Below are 20,220 nucleotides of genomic sequence, written 5' to 3' on the forward strand. Positions count from 1 at the left end.
CAGGGCTACTTGCCGGCCAACTCAGAGAGACGGGCAGCTGTTCTCGAAAGGAAACGGGAGGAGTACTTCAACTTTGTAAAGCAGTATTACGACACACGGAACGATGACATCCACCAAGAAACATACAGACAGGTCAGTGAGGTTTCTTTCTGTGGGTCATTTTGGCTATTGTGATGTGGGGTAGTAAATGCCCATTCGTTCGACCCTCGATAACTATGAGAATTCGAACCATTTTGTCTGGTGCTGGCAATGGTGCACGACTTTGCCAGCAAACGTGCGATAATGCCACAATATTTTTTCTCTGACTGGTTTGTTAGCTCACGCATGCTTTGAAGTACCGTATTTACTCAAATCTAACGCGCACTTTTTTCCGGTAAAACAGATCCAAAAATTGCATGTGCGTTAGAATCGAGTACGACCCTAAATCTGCGTTACCATATAGCCGTCGGCATTTCAAGATGGCCGCCTCGCACGCACTTTGAGCCTAGCTACACTCTAGCCTAGCTGCCGTAGCTTCCTTCATGTGCTGCAGTACACTTACTTAGGCATTAGTCTTCCCATTCTTCTCCGTGCCTGCTCTATCAGGATGAAGTGCCGAGTTCATCATGATGCCGAATTTAAAAGGAAAGGGGGCGGAGACGGACAGAAATCGGGCCGCATCACGGGCGTTCGGAGAATATGAAACTTTCGTGCGGGACTGGTGCAAACAGAAGGAGAGGATTTTTGCCAGCAAAGCAACGCGGAAGGGTTTCAGTGGACCGAAGCAGGACGTAATCTGCAACAATCCACTACGGCGATACGATTGCCTTGGCCCTATCTTGAAAGTGATCTGCGACGGGGAGAGTCCGCCGCTCGCTGTGTTTTCGCCGCTTATAGGTCGCGTTGAAGTGAGAGGCATGCTAGCGTGAAGGTCAATTCGCTCGCCGCGCTTCATCACTCCAGCGTTTTGACAGCGAGTTTCTGCTGTCAACGAGCGAGATGTGTTCATGTTTGCTTGTGCGCGCGTGACACCGTGCTTAATTTATTTAGTAAGCGAATGTTTGCAAGTTTATATGGCCGATAAAACTGCTATCCTTACTTCAAATAGTGGTCCACTAATTATCTATCGTAATCGATGCTTCACCTTCACCCGATGCTTCACCAATCGAATCCCACCCGTAGCGGTCGCATTACGATAAGGGCGAAAGGCAAAAATGCTCGTGCACTTAGATTTAGGTGCACGTTAAAGAACTCCAGGTGTTGAAAATAATCTGAAGCCTGCCACTACGGCGTGCCTCCTAATGAGATTATAGTTTTGGTGCGTAAAAGCCTAGAATTTAATTGAGACTGCCACTGCAGAAGAGCAGAGACACTTCAACTGTGACGTGCAGTGCGAACTCGTTAATGTTGCAGGGGGTAAATATGTTGGTCCCTGACTCACCGATTCGAATATGTGCTTAGTTCAGAACTTATTCAGGTGAAGGTGAGCAGTCTAGAGCAGTCTGGCTGCCCACAACAGGCTGCGAGTGTTGTTTATTACACAAGTTTGAGGAAAATTGCAGCTTCCCTAGAGATTTCTTGCACAATACCAAAAGAAATGAATTTATTCACTGAGAGAAGTTATGCCAGTGTAGTGAACACTTATTAATTGTTCTTGTTCATTTGATAATTAGATCATTTGATTGAGATGTGTCTTCCAGTCCTATTAAATCTGAAGTAATGAGATTTGCCATATTATTTTAACATTGCTCATATTTTGACATTAATTTTTTAATGTGAACTGTCTGCAAGATAGTGCTCTACCAAGCAATATTTCATTGAATAAGCCCAAGTGTTTGAAGTTGCATGAAAGTAGCACTGACAATTGGGCGAGTTGGTACAGATGCATGGCTTCAGAACGGCGCAACAATGAAGACGAAAAGACGAAAGATCACACGAACACAAGCGCCAGTTGAAGAAGTTGCATGAAAATTTAGTGAAAACAATAGATGTGACACTATGTACATAACTGTGTGCTTTAGCTTTGCACAAGTGGCACTTGTGATCTTAAAATTTCTTTCTCTGAGCAATTTTTTTTTCTGCGAGTGGTGTTTCTTCTTGCCTGTTGCGTTGCGAAGGCCATGTAGCTGCGAGAAATTAACAGGGATGTTAATGTTATTGTATTGCAAAGGGTAGAAAACAAATAGATAGGTCGAAATAATGAAAAGCAGTGATAATATTTGAAATACAGTAGTTATTTAAGAAGTTTGTTTTTGCAGTGGAAAAACTGTCGTACTACAAGAAGGCGTTTTCCCACTTTTTTCCTATGGTTTTCCTCTCTAATTTAATGTCTTACTGTGTTTATTCATGTGAAAAGGAGTAAGGGACATTGTAAAGAAAGGCCATCATATACTTATTCACTAGTGAATATGATTTATTAATTTTATTTATTTATACATACTGCAGCCCCATAAGGTCTATTGCAGGAGTGGGTATGCATGAACAAAATGAAAAAAATAATAATGCAAAAACAAGGAAATCAAGCAAGATTGGACAATTTCATCAATCTAAATCACTTAAAGATGTGGTCACTGTCGCTGATGGGCCCTTTGTTAAAAAAGGAGGTTGGTAAATCGAATGTGAAAAATGGTTAATATGTAATTTTTATGGACAATCCCACACTGAGAGCTTGCTCTAGATAGGAGCACATACTGAACTCTTTAGACGCATGATCTGTATGTCATTTGTTGTAAATAAACTTCCGAGCACGTTTGCCGGAGCATGCTATTTAATCCTGGTTGATGTGCGCAATAAAAATTTGACTGAACCCTTTTGCCTTACTCTTTCAGATACACATAGACATCCCTCGCATGAGCCCTCTGGTGCCATTATTTCAGCAAGAGTCAGTTCAACAGGTGGGTCTTTATTAGTTTGTACGCTGAAGTACCATTACGGTACGGTTGACTTCAATTGGCTTCACATCAGTTTACTTGTCGGTGAATTTGTTTATTAAACGGTGATCAAAAGCCCCAACTGGTGTCTATGCACTACTTCTAGGTGGATGAAAAAGTGGTTAATTCGAACTTATGTGCCAAAGCTTGAATGCTATTCGAGCTGTAAACACTTGCTAATGACGGCATTACGACGTATACTGGTTGTGCTGAAAGTGTTAACAGGGATATTCTCAATTCAAGTAACGAGACCAGTACTATTGACACTCTAAGAGTGACTGATGTGTACTCGGAGAAATAAAATCTGCAATTACTCTTGAATGGTTTTTTTCCCCCACTATACTCTAAAGTCCTTGCCAGACATTTTAAAGAAAGGGCGATCGATGGCTCAGACAGAAAATGAGCACCAGCATTAAACATTACATTTCTCAGTAAATGTTATGTAAACGTGCAGTTTATAATCATCAAAAGAGCTAGACATAAATACAATTCGATGAAAAAAAAATACAATATACGTATACAGTATAAGTTTAATGAGGTGTGGAAAATGACTTAAGCAAAAAGAAAGTGATGTAGTGGTCACAAAAAAAAAAGCAGACGGTAATAGTTTATTACTTTGCTATGTGTGAAATAATGTGAAATGCAAAAGGTAATGTAAAGAAATTCGAGGACACCTAAGCACTTATGAGTTGTGAATGCGAAAGCATTCATGTCCATTTGAACGTCGCTGAGTGGTCCTTCGAGTTACGAACACCTCACAGGCGAGCGAGCGCGTTGAGATGCTTGATGCGTTTTGATTTGGCCTTACCGAGGCACAGTTAGAATGCAGGTGAGAGCTTGCACGGGCAAGGAACGCACGAACAACACAGACTTTCGAGAGCGAGGGTGACGTGCATCGCTGTGATGCCCTCTTCCCTCACGCAACAGGCGTTCGCAGGCGTTCCCTTTCGCCCGCTCTGCTTCATCAAGCCGCGCTCGTAACGTGGCATCGCAGCCAATGTGAACTCGGTTGATGTGCACTCTTGAGGGGGCGTCGCAGCCAATGGGAATTTACCTGCTGTTTCGCTGCTACAGATGACAGACGCTGGCTTTTTTTTTTTTTTTTTGCTCAATGGGCCGTTTGACCGCTCTCGCATCAAAATATGAATAAATATTTGTGAGGGAAACACCAAAGGGAATGCATGACGGGCATTAATGCATGCCGGAGCTGGAAACATGATCACTATCTGTGCACGCACCAATAAACATATAGCTTTGCAAGTGCGTTTCATGTGGCATTGATAACTTGCAAATTGCTACCAATTTCAAGCTGTTGACCATGTATCTACGACCCTGGCCGACTGTGCTAGGCTTAAGAGTGAATTGGAAGCTGGACTATAGGTGGGCAGAAAAGCGCTTTGAGTACAGAGACAATGGTGACCATACAGTGCAATGTATGAGTGCTTCATGTCATCAGTGCACTGCTCACCTCACCAGTTGATGTTAGTATATAGCGTTTAGTTGAACAAGGGTGTGGCCAAAAAGTGCCAAACAAATAGTCTGTAAATATCTGTGAACAAGAAGGTTACCTGGTGTCTAAAATTTTTTCTTAGCTGGAAAAATAAAATGTTCAGTTTTTCCGGGGTTCATAGTACAGCAGGCGAATGATTGATGCTCTGAAAACACTGGGAGTGCCAGAAAAGAGGCATGCTTCCATGCCTCTCAATGCATTATCCTTGGGTTATAATGAGTGGCGAGATCAATGACTGAAAAAAAATTTGCCAACTCGGTTTTCAACGTGCAGGATTGGCCAGCATATCTTGTTGGGGAAACATGCACTTTAAAAAGCCTACTTCTCATAGCAATGCTAAAACCTTATCAGAATAAAGCATGGGGCTGTCGGACAGGTGGAATGCTGGATGTAGCGGTATGTGTCGTTTATATAGTTCTGGTGAATGCCGTTCTTGCTCTGCATTCCTGTGGTATCATTGCGAAATGAGATGAAAACACCCGTGTACTTAGATTTAGGTGCACGTTAAAGAACCCCAGGTGGTCCAAATTTCCGGAGTCCCTCACTACGGCGTGCCTCATAATCAGAACTGGTTTTGGCACGTAAAACCCCATAATTTAATTTTAATTTTTAATTGCGAAATGAGATGGACGACAGGCAGGCACCCTCCATGTTTCTCACTTGCAGGCTGTTCTGGCCCTGTTAAAACATAAAAGTGTGGTTTATAGGCCACACTTTTATTTGCCCAGCCATAACCGCCGGGCTAATAAAGTTTATTCCTATCCTATCCTGGTTTATAGGTGTATTCAGTAGGCTGTTGAGTTCAATTGACTTGTTTGTATCGGTCATAACTATCTGTAACTGAAAACAAGTTGTGGTTTTGTGTAGGAAAAGGAGCTTATTAGTCATTGAGCTGTCTTTAGCACGTGTGCTAACAACCATCACAAAATACATAGAAGTAACTTCAAAGTAATTAGCAGTTTAATACCCCGAATACTTTGCATGTTATTGTTTACCTCAAATATGACTTAATTTAATCTCATTTTGCATGTCCCGGGGAAGTTGAATTGATGGACATAAACTAACATTTTCCTTTGCGTTTTTGAGGATACCCTAAATCAAACTTGTGGATAGCATGAGATACGCTCAAGAAATTCTTTAAACTGTCTGTGCGCTTATTTATTCATTTGTTTCTGTCTAATAAACACAGCAGATGAGCTATGTATGAACGCTTTGTATGTTGATTCCAATGAGTTTGCTTCCATGCATAACTAGTGTAATGCATTAACAGCAGCAGAATGTCAGACGGTTGTGAAACAAGCTTCACAGACTAGATGTGATGCTAGTTTTGTTTGGAAAGGAAGATATAATGGCATGTACACTTGGTTTCTACATAGTTTCAAAATTTGTACCAAGCTAAAGGAAAGCAGCCATGGTAATTAACATTCAAGTAATAAGCAAATAATGAAGAGAGGGTATCACGTGTTGCTATGAGATTTAGCTCTGCAAAGTCTCACGCAAGGCTTGCAAGGTAGTACTGTCTACATTCTTACGTGCAAGCTGGGGGTGATTTGGCCACCAGGTTTGTGAATTTGCATGAACTATATTTGAACGTAAGAAACTAAGGAAACCACCCACTGCCGTCAGTATGTTGCCAAGGCTTTTGCCTTTGCCAAGCATGATGTTGCATTTTCAAGACCATGACTTGGCTGCCCTATTCCTTTAGAAGTGGAATGTGTACTACTGGGATTTCGATGCACATATTTAGTTTTAGTAGAACCCTAAGGGGTGATGAGTAATTTAGAGTGCTTCACTATTGATCCCGTCATAGCCAACGTGGAACCTTTAGACAACTGATGCATTGATTGACTCATTTTAATGTCTAAAGGTGCCTTCTTCTTCTTTCTGGGGTTTTACTTGCCAAAACCAGTTCTGATTATGAGGCACACCGTAATCCGGAGCCCTCCACTACAGCGTGCCTCATGATCAGAACTGGTTTTGGCACGTAAAAACCCCAGAAAGAAGTGACCTTTAGACATTGAAATGAGTCAATCAATGCGTCAGTTGTTAGAATTAACTCATTTTTAACTTTGCTAGTGTTTAGTGCAGAGAGTTGAGAAAAAGAAGATGGACAGAAGGCAAGGTACACACAAGCACTTCTGTCCATCTATCTCGTATTCTCTCTGTATTTCTCTCGTTTTTGCACTAAACACTAGAAAAGATGTACTAACGAGGCCGAAACTCAAAGCTTGCAAAGTTCATTTTCTACCTTGTTTACTCTATTTTGTTATTGCTTGTCATTGGGCATAGATTATTTCTTTTCCATAAAGCAGGCCTTGCCATCCTTTTTACTCTGCCAGATATTTGAGAGGATCTTGTACATATGGGCCATTCGACATCCAGCCAGTGGCTACGTCCAAGGCATGAACGACCTTGTCACCCCCTTTTTTGTGGTCTTTCTTCAAGAACATGTGCCTAAAGGTAGGTTAAATCATTGAAACCCTTCCTCAATCCGTAAATTAAAAAAAAAATCACAAAATGTCAAGTGTTGGGTTAGTTGCTTTGAAAAACACAAAACGACAAACCATGTAACGTCCCCTTCTACCTAATTTAAAATATTCTGTGGGCTATGAGGTTGTGCCATAGCCACGTAACTTGTAGCAGCAGAGAACAAATGCAGTAATCTCTTTATAATGAAGTCACCGCGATGGCAAAAGAACGTCGACTTAAGAAGCATCATACTATTTACTCTCTTCTCTGTGTCTTTAGTACGGATGTTCATATGATATTCATGGTTGGAAGAAGCAAAATGCAACTCTTGATTGTAACAGGCAACCATGGACATGGATTTAGAAAATCCACTCTTACTGCTTGCTTGGCTCATGTGTTAACATGGTTTGTTTAAGTATGCACAATGCTGCTCTGTTCACAGCGCTTTGGTTTGGGTGGCCCATTAGGCCTGTATTTCTCGAGTGATTTTCTACTGATCCCTCAAGATTATGGTGATTGTGAATGGTGTGCTATCGCTCTCCTTGCAAATGCCAGTTTTCTTCTTGCCCCTGTAGGTGATGGCAGTAGGGCCGTTCCAAATTTGGAAGTGCAGCCATTACGGAAATTCTGGTCATAATGATGATGGTACCGGTGCCATGCATTAGGTTCATAGCCCCGCATATTGTAGATAGGCCCAAAACAAATTCAATATGTTGAAGTGTTACAAACGCCCAAAAAGTGCGAAATTGCACTCAATATTAAGAAATGGTAGATGTTTCGAAATTTGTAATGTACTACAAATTTGAGTTCAAGTGTGCTGCAAAATAGCGGTGGATTTTTGAAGTCATTGTTTGTGACCTGATAAAAAAAATGTGAAATTTTCATTATTACGAGGCTTATGGTAATACGGTTTCGCAATATGGCTAATTGATGCAACCACTTTTGTTAGCATGCAGCACATCGAATTACGGCAGAACACCGACGATACATTTTCAGGCAATGCCAGGAAGACGTGATGGGGAGGAAGGCCGCGAATCGTCAAAGCAGCATAACAAACAGCTCTATGTGGCTGCCTGTGCAGTTACTAGATGTCTCAGAGCTTGAACTGTGACCAACGTGCACACATGTATGAGATAATTAAGGGGCACCTACTGGGCCATCTGTGACATTAGCCTCTTTCCACTATTAATATGCTTCACTGTAATGTTTTGCCTATGCTTTACCACACAACAAGACTGTGTCGCAGCGAAGCTGACTTTAGGGAACTGACTCTTATGCAACATATATTAGACCCTTGCTGGCCCAAAAATAAATGTAGCCTTGCGCTCATCAGATTTGGCCCAGTGTGTGTGATTCCTGGTAGGTTTTTATCTGTGCGCACTTCGGGTGCTTCACCAACCTCTCTGTGCATTTTTTCTCTCGAGATGCATTGGTCTTGTGCAACTTCCATCGCGGTCACTTACTTCAACGCATTGGCCACTAGATGCAACGTATTGGACACTTGTTGCAACATATGAGTAGTATACATTTATTGTTTTCATAGGAACGTGAGAGAGTGAATTTGTCTCTGTGCCGCTAAATTTACGTGACCACTGCGTTCAGACACAACGTAAGATGTGGGAACATTGAACATTACAGAATGGCGACATATCTAATGGGAACATGATATACATTCGAGTAAATGGGATTTAGGTCGAGACCACTAAAATGTAACAGTGGGGAACATACCAGCGGGGTTCCACTGTGTATGCCTCATGTGCCATGCTCTCCCCACAAAGTTCCGTTGCCTCTCTTCTGACAACTGCACGCTGCATGCAAGGACAGCCTTATACATGGCTAATCAAGTTGAACATTAAGGCATTTTGCATGGCAGACAAGGAAGTTTCATGTGGGAGCTTACGTAATTTGTACTAGCAAACTTCAAGCGTGGTGGGAAGCTTGGGGAAATGGCCCCGAGGTGATACAGCCCCCAGTTATCATTGCGTAATCAGTACAGCCAGCTCTGGCATTGTGCAGCTGTGCGACCATCAAAGACTCCAGTTATTTTTGCATGATAAGTATAGCCAGATCAGACCTTGTGAAACTGTCAAACCTTCACTGCGCTGTTTACTCTGCCAAGAAGAAATCATTCTGTGTGCACTGTGACGAGCTAGTTAGTGAAGTCAGCTTGCCCTACCAGTCAACTGTACCCCTAACCAGTGTACACTTCCTTTACAGGCTGTCTGTTACACTGTTCAATTGTAATCACGGCGTAACCTTGGGCTGATGTAGTTCCCAAGAAATCATTATCATCATGTGGTCATGCAAGAAATTAAATAAACTATATGAACAGGATTGAAGAAAGGATGCCACCTCACCTACTATCAAACATGCTACTTTTGATGGCTATTGCTGGCACCACTTTGCACCTTGGGCAAAACTGCTTCTTTATTATTGCGATAGCAATTATATGGACACTCAAAAGCAGATTTATGCCGTCGCCGTCGCCGTGAGGTTCCGTATGACGTCAATGGAGATGAAATCGTCGCCGCGCGCCGAACGCTGTATGTGAGAGTGAAAGGGCGCGAGGGGCGCGCGCTTTCACGGGGAGTGAACGCACGGCGGAGAACAAACGCGCGTTCTGCGCCGTGCTCACTTAAGGGCTGCAGAAGTAGGCGTCTCTTTCCTCCTTTACAATCACCATATATGTAGAGCAAACGCGCCTTCTTCCGACGCGCGAGAGGCCGTGGGGGAGGGGGGGAAGAGGGAGGGAAGGGAGGCGACGTTTAGCTGCGGCACCAAGTGCCTATTTATATCAGAGGCTCCGGCAACAGTCACCAACGCCGCACGCATTTTGAGCGAACGCGGGCAAAACGCCGACGGCGTCGACAACAGTTCTGCGTGTTGCCGGTGCTGCTGCATGTTCAAGTTTATACAGCTGATAAAGCTAATATCATTACTCCGTATAGCTCTCTACAAATTTGCCATCGCAATTGATGCTTCGCCTTTCAGGTGAAACTGCGACAACTTTTTATTATTATTGTCACAGTAAAACCTCGTTGATACATTCCTGTTATGTTTTCCTGGCTGTTATGCTCTGAAGCACTGGTCTGTTTAGTTTCCATAAATTTGTTTGTAACTAGCTTCCTGTTGTTTTTCTTCACGGTTGTTATGTCCAAACTGCAGTGGTGTACCACCAAAGCAGCATCATCCGTCGGTGCAGTGCTTACGTTTACTGCCGCATGCAAGCCCTGAAAAGGGTCACTTCGAAAAACCTGCCGTGCAGTGCAGAAAGATCACTGTGATGAGATTGTTGCTATAGTAGCCAATCTCAGAATGGCTTATGAATTTGAAAGCCATGAGGTGGCAAATGAAGGCAGAAGAAGTTACCCCACACCCACAATCACGGATTCTGTCGCATCATCTTTGATACCTTGTGTGGTTACTTTGATTTATATGTCTTCACGCAAGTTGACAAAGGAGGGTGCAGTGCTTGAAAATAGGCTGTTATTGAAGATTCGACCCAAGCACCACATGGAAATAAGATTTATTTAGTATAATTCATAGCTACAACTGCTCCAAAAAGGCTTGTGTAACGTTCAGTCTGACCACCAGAGAGTGATAATGAGCTTTACTGACCGGGTTTTCAATATTTTGTTGACTTACTTGTTCAACCTAATTGAGGTTCTGTGTGTGAGTAGCTCGACGGAACTGGGATTGATGTAAGCGTGACGCTGTCAGTCTGAATGTTAGTCGTACTCGTGAAGAAAGGCTTGGCGTCGATGTTGAGAGCTTCCGAGGTGCATGATGATGCGAGGCATGCGTGGATGATTCGGGGGATGTAGTGATAAAAATTGGCGAATGCAGCGGGGTTGTTGGCTGAGTTGGGCACAAGGGTTCTGGTGCCGAGTGACGTGAGCTGAGGATGCGTCCTTTTGGGCAAACGTCAAACCATTGTCTTTGGGGCATGTGAGCTGAGAAAGTGCCGTTCCACTCTGAGTGGAAGACAAGGGTGGCATGGGAAGGACACTTGAGTAGTGAGGAAGGGCCGTGGACGTGATAGCTGGCGGACTGATGGGATCTCACTTGGGACAGGCACCGGTAGCTGTCTTGCCAGCTGCACAGCCGGTGGCTGGATCATCTCCAGGACTTGGACCGAGGATACCATGCAGTTTCGGCCGAATGCTCACCGACGCGGTGTTGCACACTGGCAGTCGCGGAGAAGCAGTAGGCTCACCGAGGGCAGATTTGATGAGGCCAGCATTGGGGTAGAAGTTTGCTTGTCATCATAGAGTGAACAAAACGAAGAAAGTGAAGTGGTCGTGTTGTCTCCCCATGGCGGCTCCTGTGGTGTCGGTGCAGCCGAAGATTTGCCATCCGTGAAACAGCTTGCATCATTTGCTGATGGCGAAGAGGACAGCGTGTGTTGATTCCCTCCTTCGGAAGCACGAGCTTATGAAGGAGACTAGCATGTTGCACAGTCAATGGGGAAGTGATATGCTGAAGTATAAAAAAAAAAGGCTTTCTTGAGGCCATCCTACGTGTTCTTGTCCAGCGGCGAGAGGTCAAGCTGAGAACAGGTCAGCGGGAATTAGCTTGGAAAGAGCTGTGACAACACGCTATTGACGTACAATTTTGAGCCCACCTGTGTTAACCACATGATAGGGCTGTGCGGACGGTAGGGCCACAGTTGCAGGCACCAAGGGTTGTCCAGCTTCAGTGGGTTGCACTCTTCTTCTGGCTGGTCCATAGCTGTAGGCGGCGCTCGGTGGCCGTCTGTGTTGAGCCAGTCTTTGCTGGTGTCTTGGTTTGAACGTCCGCATTCATCCATTATGTGGAAGCTGAGATGCGATGAGCGGCCACATTTATTCAGGAAGCCAGACTGGCCTTCGATGCGGCGCATTGACGATGGCTGAGGATTCGACGAATGTCGCGACCGTTTAGCCGGGTAAACTTTGTCTTCGTCGCCACCATATTAACGTTGGCGCTATAGTGTGTTCAGTAGTGCTGCCACAAGTGTTCTTGAACATTATGTTTTCACAATTTCGTTTAAAGTTGAACATTACGTTTCACAGTTTCACATTACGTTTTCACATTTCTGCGGTGTCATTCACATGATGTTCTAGTACCCTTCATATCTTCTGGTACCACAGAATTTGCCGCCACAACACCCCGTGCAGCTGGTTTGTGAAACGGCCAGCGGGATTATGTTCCGGTCACCACTGTAGGAATGACTTACTAGGACAAGTTCTCTGACATGTTTTGTTTTTTGAAACTGATGTGCCAGCCGTGTCGTGCTCGTGCGCATACCACAAACCACCGTTTTATTTTCTTTATCTTCTTATGCTCATTGATCTGTACGCGTCCTTGACCTGCCAGAGTAGGGTGCCTTAAACATACACATAAATGGTGTTCTTTATAATAATGCACACCCTCAGGTGGAGTGCGTTCGGGATTATTATGACGACAGTGTCATCCTAAGCTTTCTTATTGCATTTGGTGTTGGTGCAGAGGCAGAAGTGGAAACGTTCATGGTGGACCGCCTGGAGCAGTCAGTGCTGCAGGACATTGAGGCTGACAGCTTCTGGTGTATGAGCAAGCTGCTAGACGGCATCCAGGACAACTACACCTTTGCCCAGCCAGGCATACAGAGCAAAGTGAACACCCTCAAGGAGCTCATCCAGCGCATAGACAGTGAGGGAAAATCAGTACACTTCTAGAAAGATGAAAAAAAGGTGGCATGAACATGAGATCTCGTCGTTGTGTTAACAGCACTCTTGCAAACATTTCTGCACCTTTGAGAGAAAAAGGTTAACCCCCGTATTCTTGAACGTTTCTCCGCTCAGCACTCTACCTTGACTCAAGAAAGGAGATGGTAGCACTGCCCCCTCAGCAGAAATGGTCACTGCGCTTCGTAGACTCTCCACATTAATTCTTTTTAAGCATAATGTCTTCTTCAGCCGAGGGGCGGCACTTTGCTCAACTCCGTGATGTGGAGGAAGAGAGCATTGAGTCAAGGATTGTTTGAGAATATGTGGCTAATGCTTGCTGATGGAGAAAGCTGCCTTTGAAGGCACAGCTTGCCCAAGCTGCAGCTTTGTGCTTTTCGTTAAAATTTTTTTTGAAGACCAAGAGGCTTATTTCTCTACTTTTCAACAACATTAAACCAAGTCATAAGCCAGTGCTCTGTGTGTCAGCTACTCTCCATCACACATGATGTACCATTACCCTTCGTTACAAAGCATTTCTATATCTTGCTTTGAATGCAATGTGTCGACACACATTATGTGATTGTCAGGTGAGAGCAAGGCCCGTATCATGCAAGGGCTTTTTTAAATTCTTCATTCTTCATTCGCCCTTCATTGGCTGGCATGGCATGACATGTATTCGCTATCGCCACTATTGGCCACTCACTGCTACAGGCGACATTCATTTACACGAAATGGGCAGTAAACAGTAAAAAATGCCATAGGGCGCCTTTCAAGTCAATCTTGAATTTTTCGGACTGAATCATGGTGGCAATGGAGGAGGGAACATGGTTCCATTCGGTGCTGGTTCTTAACACAAGAGTCGTAATACAAATTAGTGCGGCCAGCTTGCAGGCATTTTTTGTAACCATGGTCACTTTGGATAATGTGTAGGTAGAAGAAGATTGTCTTTTCTTCTTAAAGATGATAAATCTTGCGATCAAAACAGACGTGAAGATTTTCATCATAGTGAGAGTTCAGGTAGATTCAAGATTCCTTTCATAGAAGTTACACTAGATTCATGAGAATAGTTTGATAGGGTGTAATGGTTGGCCTGATCCTGGATAAATGGAATCCAAGGACAAGAATCTTTATGTAGTGGGGCCCCAGTTCTGCATTTTACGGGAGTGCCAAGGCATGCCTCATCGGTTGCCTCCCTCTTGATTTCTGCCTATTGCAGCACCACTGCATGACCACCTCTCCAAGCACTGCGTGGAGTTTCTGCAGTTCACCTTTCGGTGGATGAACAACCTGCTGATGCGTGAGCTGCCACTGCACTGCACCATTCGCCTGTGGGACACGTACCTGGCCGAGCCCGAGGGCTTCTCCACTTTCCACCTCTACGTGTGTGCTGCGTTCCTGCGTTACTGGTCCCAGGCACTGCTACGTGAGAGGGACTTTCAGGTGTGTGACTGAAGATGGTTGACCATGCCAGAGGGACTGGGACACTAAAGATGGAACACAGTTAGAGTAAACTCTCACTTGTACGAACTGTTGGTTCAACGAATATTTCAGAATAACGAACTCTTAGAAAATCCCCGGCGGTCTTCGTATGCATACTATGCAAACATATTTCACTGAAACAAATTTCTGAATAGCGACTATTTCAGTTGAACGACAACATCCAGCTGGTGACAGAGGTCTGTCACCAGCTGGATGTTGACAGCAACACTTCGTTTGAAGACTATGTGCAGTGTGACAGTGAGCTCGTTGCCTGTGCTGAACTATCAGATCTGGAAATTGTTTCCAGTGTTCATCCCAAACAAGAAGAGTGCAACGAGGAAGATGCAATGGCAGAGGCAGATTCAAATCCTGCAACTTTAGCCGAGGCTGTAGGATTCCTTGAAAAGTTGCGAGACTTCGTGTCTCATCAACAAGCTGTGCCAGAGGAAGTGCACAAGAACATATAGACTCTCTGGACAGCTTTGTTACTTGCTCTTAGCACCACTCCAAATGAAAATTATATTTTTTTCAGAATGAGATAGGCAGCAATGTAACTGTTACGCTCCATAAACCATAACTCCATAAATTGCATTTCACACTTTTGACTGTATGTCTGCAGTGCCCTATGCTGTTCCATAGTCTAGTGCATGGGTTCTCAAAGTGGGTTCCGCAAAACCCTGAGGTTCCGCAGGCCCCTGCTCGGGGTTCTGCGAGCCACTGATAAATTTTCCGTGATCCCGCGCTCGCCAAGTGGCTAAAACGGCGAACACGAGGTGCGCTCGATCCACAGAACCTCAATTACCCATGCCTGAGGGTCAAAAAGCACATCACAGTGTGTAACGGCAATGTGCGAACTGCGCAATAAATCCGCAAGCAGCTTGTAGCCACCCAACCTCCAAAAACGGGTAGCCATGGGCAGCGCGCCTAAGCTTTCGCACTTGAATCTTGGAGGCCGTAACTTACCACCGTGCGTATTTCTCCCGTTTGTAGATAGGGTAGGTGCCGATAGCGTGCGCACTGATGTATACTTCGGAGGAAAAAAAGAATGAATCCGCGAAGCACCACAAATGCGCGTCACAAAAGAGCAAGAACAGCGCTAGTGTCCGAAAACGAAGCAACGCAGTTCGCATCGCTATGGTCCTCAGCGGCAATCGTACGCGATACGTGACTGACAGCAATGCCGGAACTCTTCATGCCTGATTGTGCCCTCAAAGCCTTTATTCTTGCGTTAATCGCCGCGCGTAAGGATGCGTTGGCGGCTAGCCGCGTGCCTTCATAAGTGCGTAGTCGCAATCTATGATCGCGTCGATCATGGTGTTGATAGCCACCACAGTTTCGTCCGCAGCGGTAGCGGCAAACAGTAGTTTCGCTTTGACTTGGTGCGCGCATCGGCTGCGTGCATTTACAACTGCGTAGTCGCCATCCATGATCGCGTCGATAGCGACCGCGGTTTGGTGCGCACTTGTTGCAGCAAACAGCAGTAGTTTCGTTTTGACTTGGTGCGTGCGTCGGCCGCCTGCCTTCTGAACCGCAAGGTCGCCGTCCATGACTGCGTTGATAACGGCCGCGGTTTCGTCCGCAGCGGTTGCGGCAAGCAGTAGTTTCGCTTTGACTCAGTGCAAAGCTGTCAAAGATGAAGAGCACCGGCTACATCGTGATGGCCGGACAATTTGTTGGCGACCAGCTCACTAACGGAAAAATAATCGGGATGAGCGTGCGGTAGTGAAAAGCGTGTCTCGGATGAAGATGCGCGCCGCGCCCGCTTTGCGAAGGATGTCAGGAGGCCTTCGCCGCTGCTAGCTCTAATCAGTCATGAGGTGACGAGAATTTCAGCTTCCGCACTGCTCTTCCTTCTAGGGTTTTAAGTGCAAAAACCAGTTCTGGTTACGAGTCAGGCCGTAGTGGCGGGCTCCGAATTAATTTGGCCACCCGCGGTTCTTTAACATGCACTACAACGCAAGCACACAGGCGTTTTTGCATTTCGCCTCCATCGAAATGCAGGCGCCGCGGCCGTGATTCGATCCCACGACCTCGTGCTCAGCCGCACAATGCCTTTGCTAACTGAGCCACCGCGGCGGGTGCTGCACTGCTCTTATGCAAAATAGAAACAAGATTTGCTGATTCATTCAGTAAATAAAAGCGTGTTGCCGTAGTAAGCATTCATTTATTGTTTTCTTGATACCCTGGATAATTTGAAATTCAGTTAATTAGGACATTTTAATTTGGTTTCCCTGGGGGTTCCCTGGAACGAACATAGTTGAGAACCCCTGTTCTAGTGAATATTCAGTTTAGTGAACTTTCAGTTAAGTGAACTATTTCTTTGGGTCTCTTGATGTTCACTCAAGTGAGAGGTCACTGTATTTGCTGCTATGGCTCAGTGGCAGTGGCATTGTGCTACCTAACGTAAGGTCGAGGTTCAATTCCGGACTGATGTGGCCACATACCAACGGGGGTGGAATGCAAAAGAGCATCAGTCCAAGTCAATCGGAAGCGCCCCCCACTACGGCATCCCTTAGAGCCCACTGTGCAGCTTCGGAGTGTGAAACACCACAATTTATTTATCCTGACTACGTCAGTTTAGACAGGGAGAGTATTTCTTCGGAACACTTGTTTCTCTCTCTTCTTTCGTAGAATGGAATGGATGAAATGCGTGCTGAGTTTTCGTTTTGGAATTTCATGCCCCCTTCCATGGCATGGTTATATATCAGTAGAACTTTGTGGATGTCACAGCATTTTTGCATATTTTGCACATTTGGGTTATTCTTTATCCGTAAAGATAGACTACACCGTATTTTAAAGAAGCCAAGGATGAAACTTGGCAAGTTTTGGTAACGTTTACTGTGCCACAATGGCCTATACACTAAGAAGATACAGTATAGACCACTTATAACATAACCGCTTATAGTGCAGGACCGGATATAGTGCGGTCTTTTCAGACTCCCGTTCATTTTCCCATAGCACTCCATGTATACACGTATCGCTTATAGTGCAGTTGCGGGAAACGAAATACCGGTTACAGTGCGGCTGCCTGGGAGTGCGGAAGTCAGCGGAGACGGCGAACGCTCCCCTCAAACGGGCGCCCCAAGGAGTGCTCGAGGGAGAAAGAGAGACGAAGTGGAGGAGAAGGGCACGTGGTGCGAACGAACAGCCAGTGAGGCTGAAACCAGAACCTTGAGTGCGAGAAAATATCACGGCGCGCATAGCGAGCGAGGGCCACGAAACTGCCAACGCCGGCCAAGGCTCGCTTCACGATAACGGCAGTAAACGAAACTTCTGGGAGGGAACGGGCGGCGCCGGACACGGCACGGCGAAGGGCGCACGCGGGGACCGTGGAATGTGAGGGAGGAGGGCAGCAGGGAAGCGGTTTTTGCCTCGGCAGCTCCGCCGCTTCGGTGGCTCCCCTCACCCTCCCTCGTAGCTCCCTCACTTTCGACTGTCACCATGCGTGCCCGCAGGTGCCGCCGCTCCAGCCGGCCCGGCGCCAGCTCCCCGAAGTTTCGTTTTCTGCCGTTATCGGGAAGCGGGCGTTTGACGGCGTGGGCAGCTTCGTTGGCCGGCCTGGGACAGCGCCGCTGCTTCCCTCTGCGCCGTAGCCGCAGCGTGCAAGGTCAACACGTGGCTAAAAAGTAGAGGGAGCATAAAGGAGAAAGAAGGGTTCACTGCCATTTTTTATGCGTGGCTACGGTAGCGTAGCTGAGACGTCGGCACGTACACGCATGTTCCGGCGCAACTGCAGAATCGGCGACCTTGCCATTTGAGAGAGGGTGAAATTTCCGCTGCGTTTTTATTTATTATTATTTTTTTTGTTCGCGCGCGACATTGGGGGGTCTCTCCTAAGCTTTTACTCTATGGCGGTGCTGGAGCAATGCCGGTCGGAGGCGCCGCCGCGTGATTTGGTTCGAATTAACGAGATTCGACTGTAAATTGAATGCAAGCGTTCTAGCCGCATTCCTCGACTGTCGCATACACGTGGCGGCTCGGTGCACATGTTTTGCGTATGTGCGGGCCTTGAAAATTGTTGCTTTGGTTATAGTGCGGTACCGCTTATAGTGTGGATATTCGCGACTCCGGCGACTTACGTTATAAGCGGTCTACACTGTACTATGTACTTTGAAATCTATGGCATCGCACTGATGTACTAGTAGCATTTGGGTTTCAGCACAAAATTAAGAATAAAAAGAATTGAAGTTTGGCTTATCACAAAACTAACACAGATAGGGTTTTAAAAGTGTACCTTATCAGTCTTAACTGATCTTGCGTTTCTCTTCAAGATGTTTGCAACGTCTAATAACAAGCTTTTTTATCAGCTTTTATCAAACTTTGGTTGACACTGTCGTGCTCTTGCATTGCAGGGCCTTATGCTTCTCCTTCAAAACTTGCCAACGTACGACTGGGGCAACGAGGAGATCACCCTTCTCGTGGCAGAGGCATACCGGCTAAAGTACACCTTTGCCGATGCTCCCAATCATCTGCAAGCCCGAAAGTGACGTCAACGAACCGACACTCCTTGTGTACATGTGTGAATGTGTGCATCCACGTGCCTCACGTCCCGCCACCCATCCGAGGACAGCAGACACTTGAGACCAATTAAAAGGGAGGGCCAATAAACGACAACAGCGTCGAGCCGACGCTCACAACCGCAGAAGGAGGGCGACGAAAAAGAAAGGCATTGTGTGTGCTCCTTTTACAAGTCTGCCGGGGGAGAAAGGGCGGTGGAAAATGAGAAAGTTTGCAGGCCATTGATCAGTGCTGCCTCGTGGTGCAACTGTTTATCTGCATGATCTCATCAGATGCGGGATGGACTGGTCTCAGCATTCCCCCATGCAGGGCACAGCACGGCAGTTTGGGCGGCAAGGCAACGCGCATTGACGCGCATTTTGATCCAGTGAGTGTTCAGGCGTGGGTAAAGGCGTACGCTCGCTGCCAAGCTAGCGAGGTGGCGTTGCTGGCAGGGCTTTGTTAGCTAGCTGTCTTGTTTTTTACCACTTTTTCAAGGTCCCTCGTTGGAAAGGCTGGCTGTGCAACTCTTCTTGGAAGAGGATGGCCCTGCCTTGTCACCCGCCTGCCTGCAAATTTTTTAACTGTATATTTTTGTACATTACACATAAAGCCTCTTTATGAGATTCCCATTAAAGCACAGTGGAGAGTGGATGTGTCTGGGGTTGCTCAAGGGAATGCGAAGTGCCTGCCGGATTAATCTCTGTGGTCCCGGTGTTAGCACGTGGGGAAGCTTGCTCCGCGGGCTTCTCTGGGTTGTAATCTCTGGATGAGTGATGAACTCTCGGTTGTCCCTGTGCAATGTGACCTTTAGTGCGTTGCCATGACACACAGGCTTTTTTTTTATTATTATTATTAGAAGTGTGAGATTAAAAGTATGTTTGAAGGGCGGATCTCCATGAGTGTTCATTTAACAGTGATAGCTGTTGCGTGACAAGTTTCACTGCTTCGACGGGCAGTGAATACGCTTGGCAATGAAAAAGTTTGTACTGCGCAGGCACTTGTACTCTGGAAGCCTTGATCCTGAGAATGAAGCTTGGAACAGCATGTCATGAAAGTACATGTAGCAGTGTCTGCCAGGAGAGACTGCTGCTTCATTCTGAGCTTGCATTGATGGTTATAGTGGTGCCTACAGAAGAAGTAGCTTTCAGAGTGTGCAACACACACACGCAAATCAGAAGACTATGAAGGGCCACCAAAAAAGAACCTCTCTACTAACAGCTGCTTTGCTTGATTCTGATGACTTGTTAGGATTACTTTTTAAAGCTGACCTTACGCAATATATGTATATTAATTAATGTCTTGACCTCCATAGTGCAGTCACATTGGTTGCTTTATAGAACTTGAATCCTTTTTACCACTAGGCAGCATGGTGGCAATAGCTAGGCGTTGAATCCACAACCTCCTGCCCGAGTGCATTCCGATTAATAGGAGAGAGCTGTGGAGCTTTGTTTTGCATAATAGAATGTTGCGACTGCTCACAAAAGAAATATGCTTGCACCCCTTCCACCTAGACTTCGAACACTTCCTTGTTTATGCCAGGTTACCTTGTGTCAGTTTGAGTCGCCTTGGTTTAATAAACTCCAGCCTGTGCAGAAACGTATACAACAGCTAGGGGCAGATTCCACTGGTCGTTCAAGGAGGAGCCACCTGAATGCATAGGAAG

General features: G+C 45.7%; 1 protein-coding gene across 2 annotated transcripts in view; it reads left to right on the top strand.

Moving 5' to 3' along the window:
• The window catches only part of LOC119461457 (TBC1 domain family member 22B-like), a 42,726-nt gene extending 23,279 nt beyond the window's left edge, over window positions 1-19,447 (top strand). For both annotated transcript variants that reach the window (XM_049672661.1, XM_037722775.2), the window contains 6 exons: window positions 4-132; window positions 2,808-2,873; window positions 6,759-6,879; window positions 12,379-12,561; window positions 13,795-14,018; window positions 18,410-19,447. In XM_049672661.1, the coding sequence (XP_049528618.1) occupies window positions 4-132; window positions 2,808-2,873; window positions 6,759-6,879; window positions 12,379-12,561; window positions 13,795-14,018; window positions 18,410-18,544 (858 nt within the window). In that variant the 3' untranslated portion in view covers window positions 18,545-19,447. The remainder of the gene's footprint in view (window positions 1-3; window positions 133-2,807; window positions 2,874-6,758; window positions 6,880-12,378; window positions 12,562-13,794; window positions 14,019-18,409) is intronic.
• Window positions 19,448-20,220: the final 773 nt, after the last annotated feature.

Source organism: Dermacentor silvarum, chromosome 8, assembly GCF_013339745.2.
Source record: "Dermacentor silvarum isolate Dsil-2018 chromosome 8, BIME_Dsil_1.4, whole genome shotgun sequence".
Taxonomy (NCBI): domain Eukaryota; kingdom Metazoa; phylum Arthropoda; class Arachnida; order Ixodida; family Ixodidae; genus Dermacentor; species Dermacentor silvarum.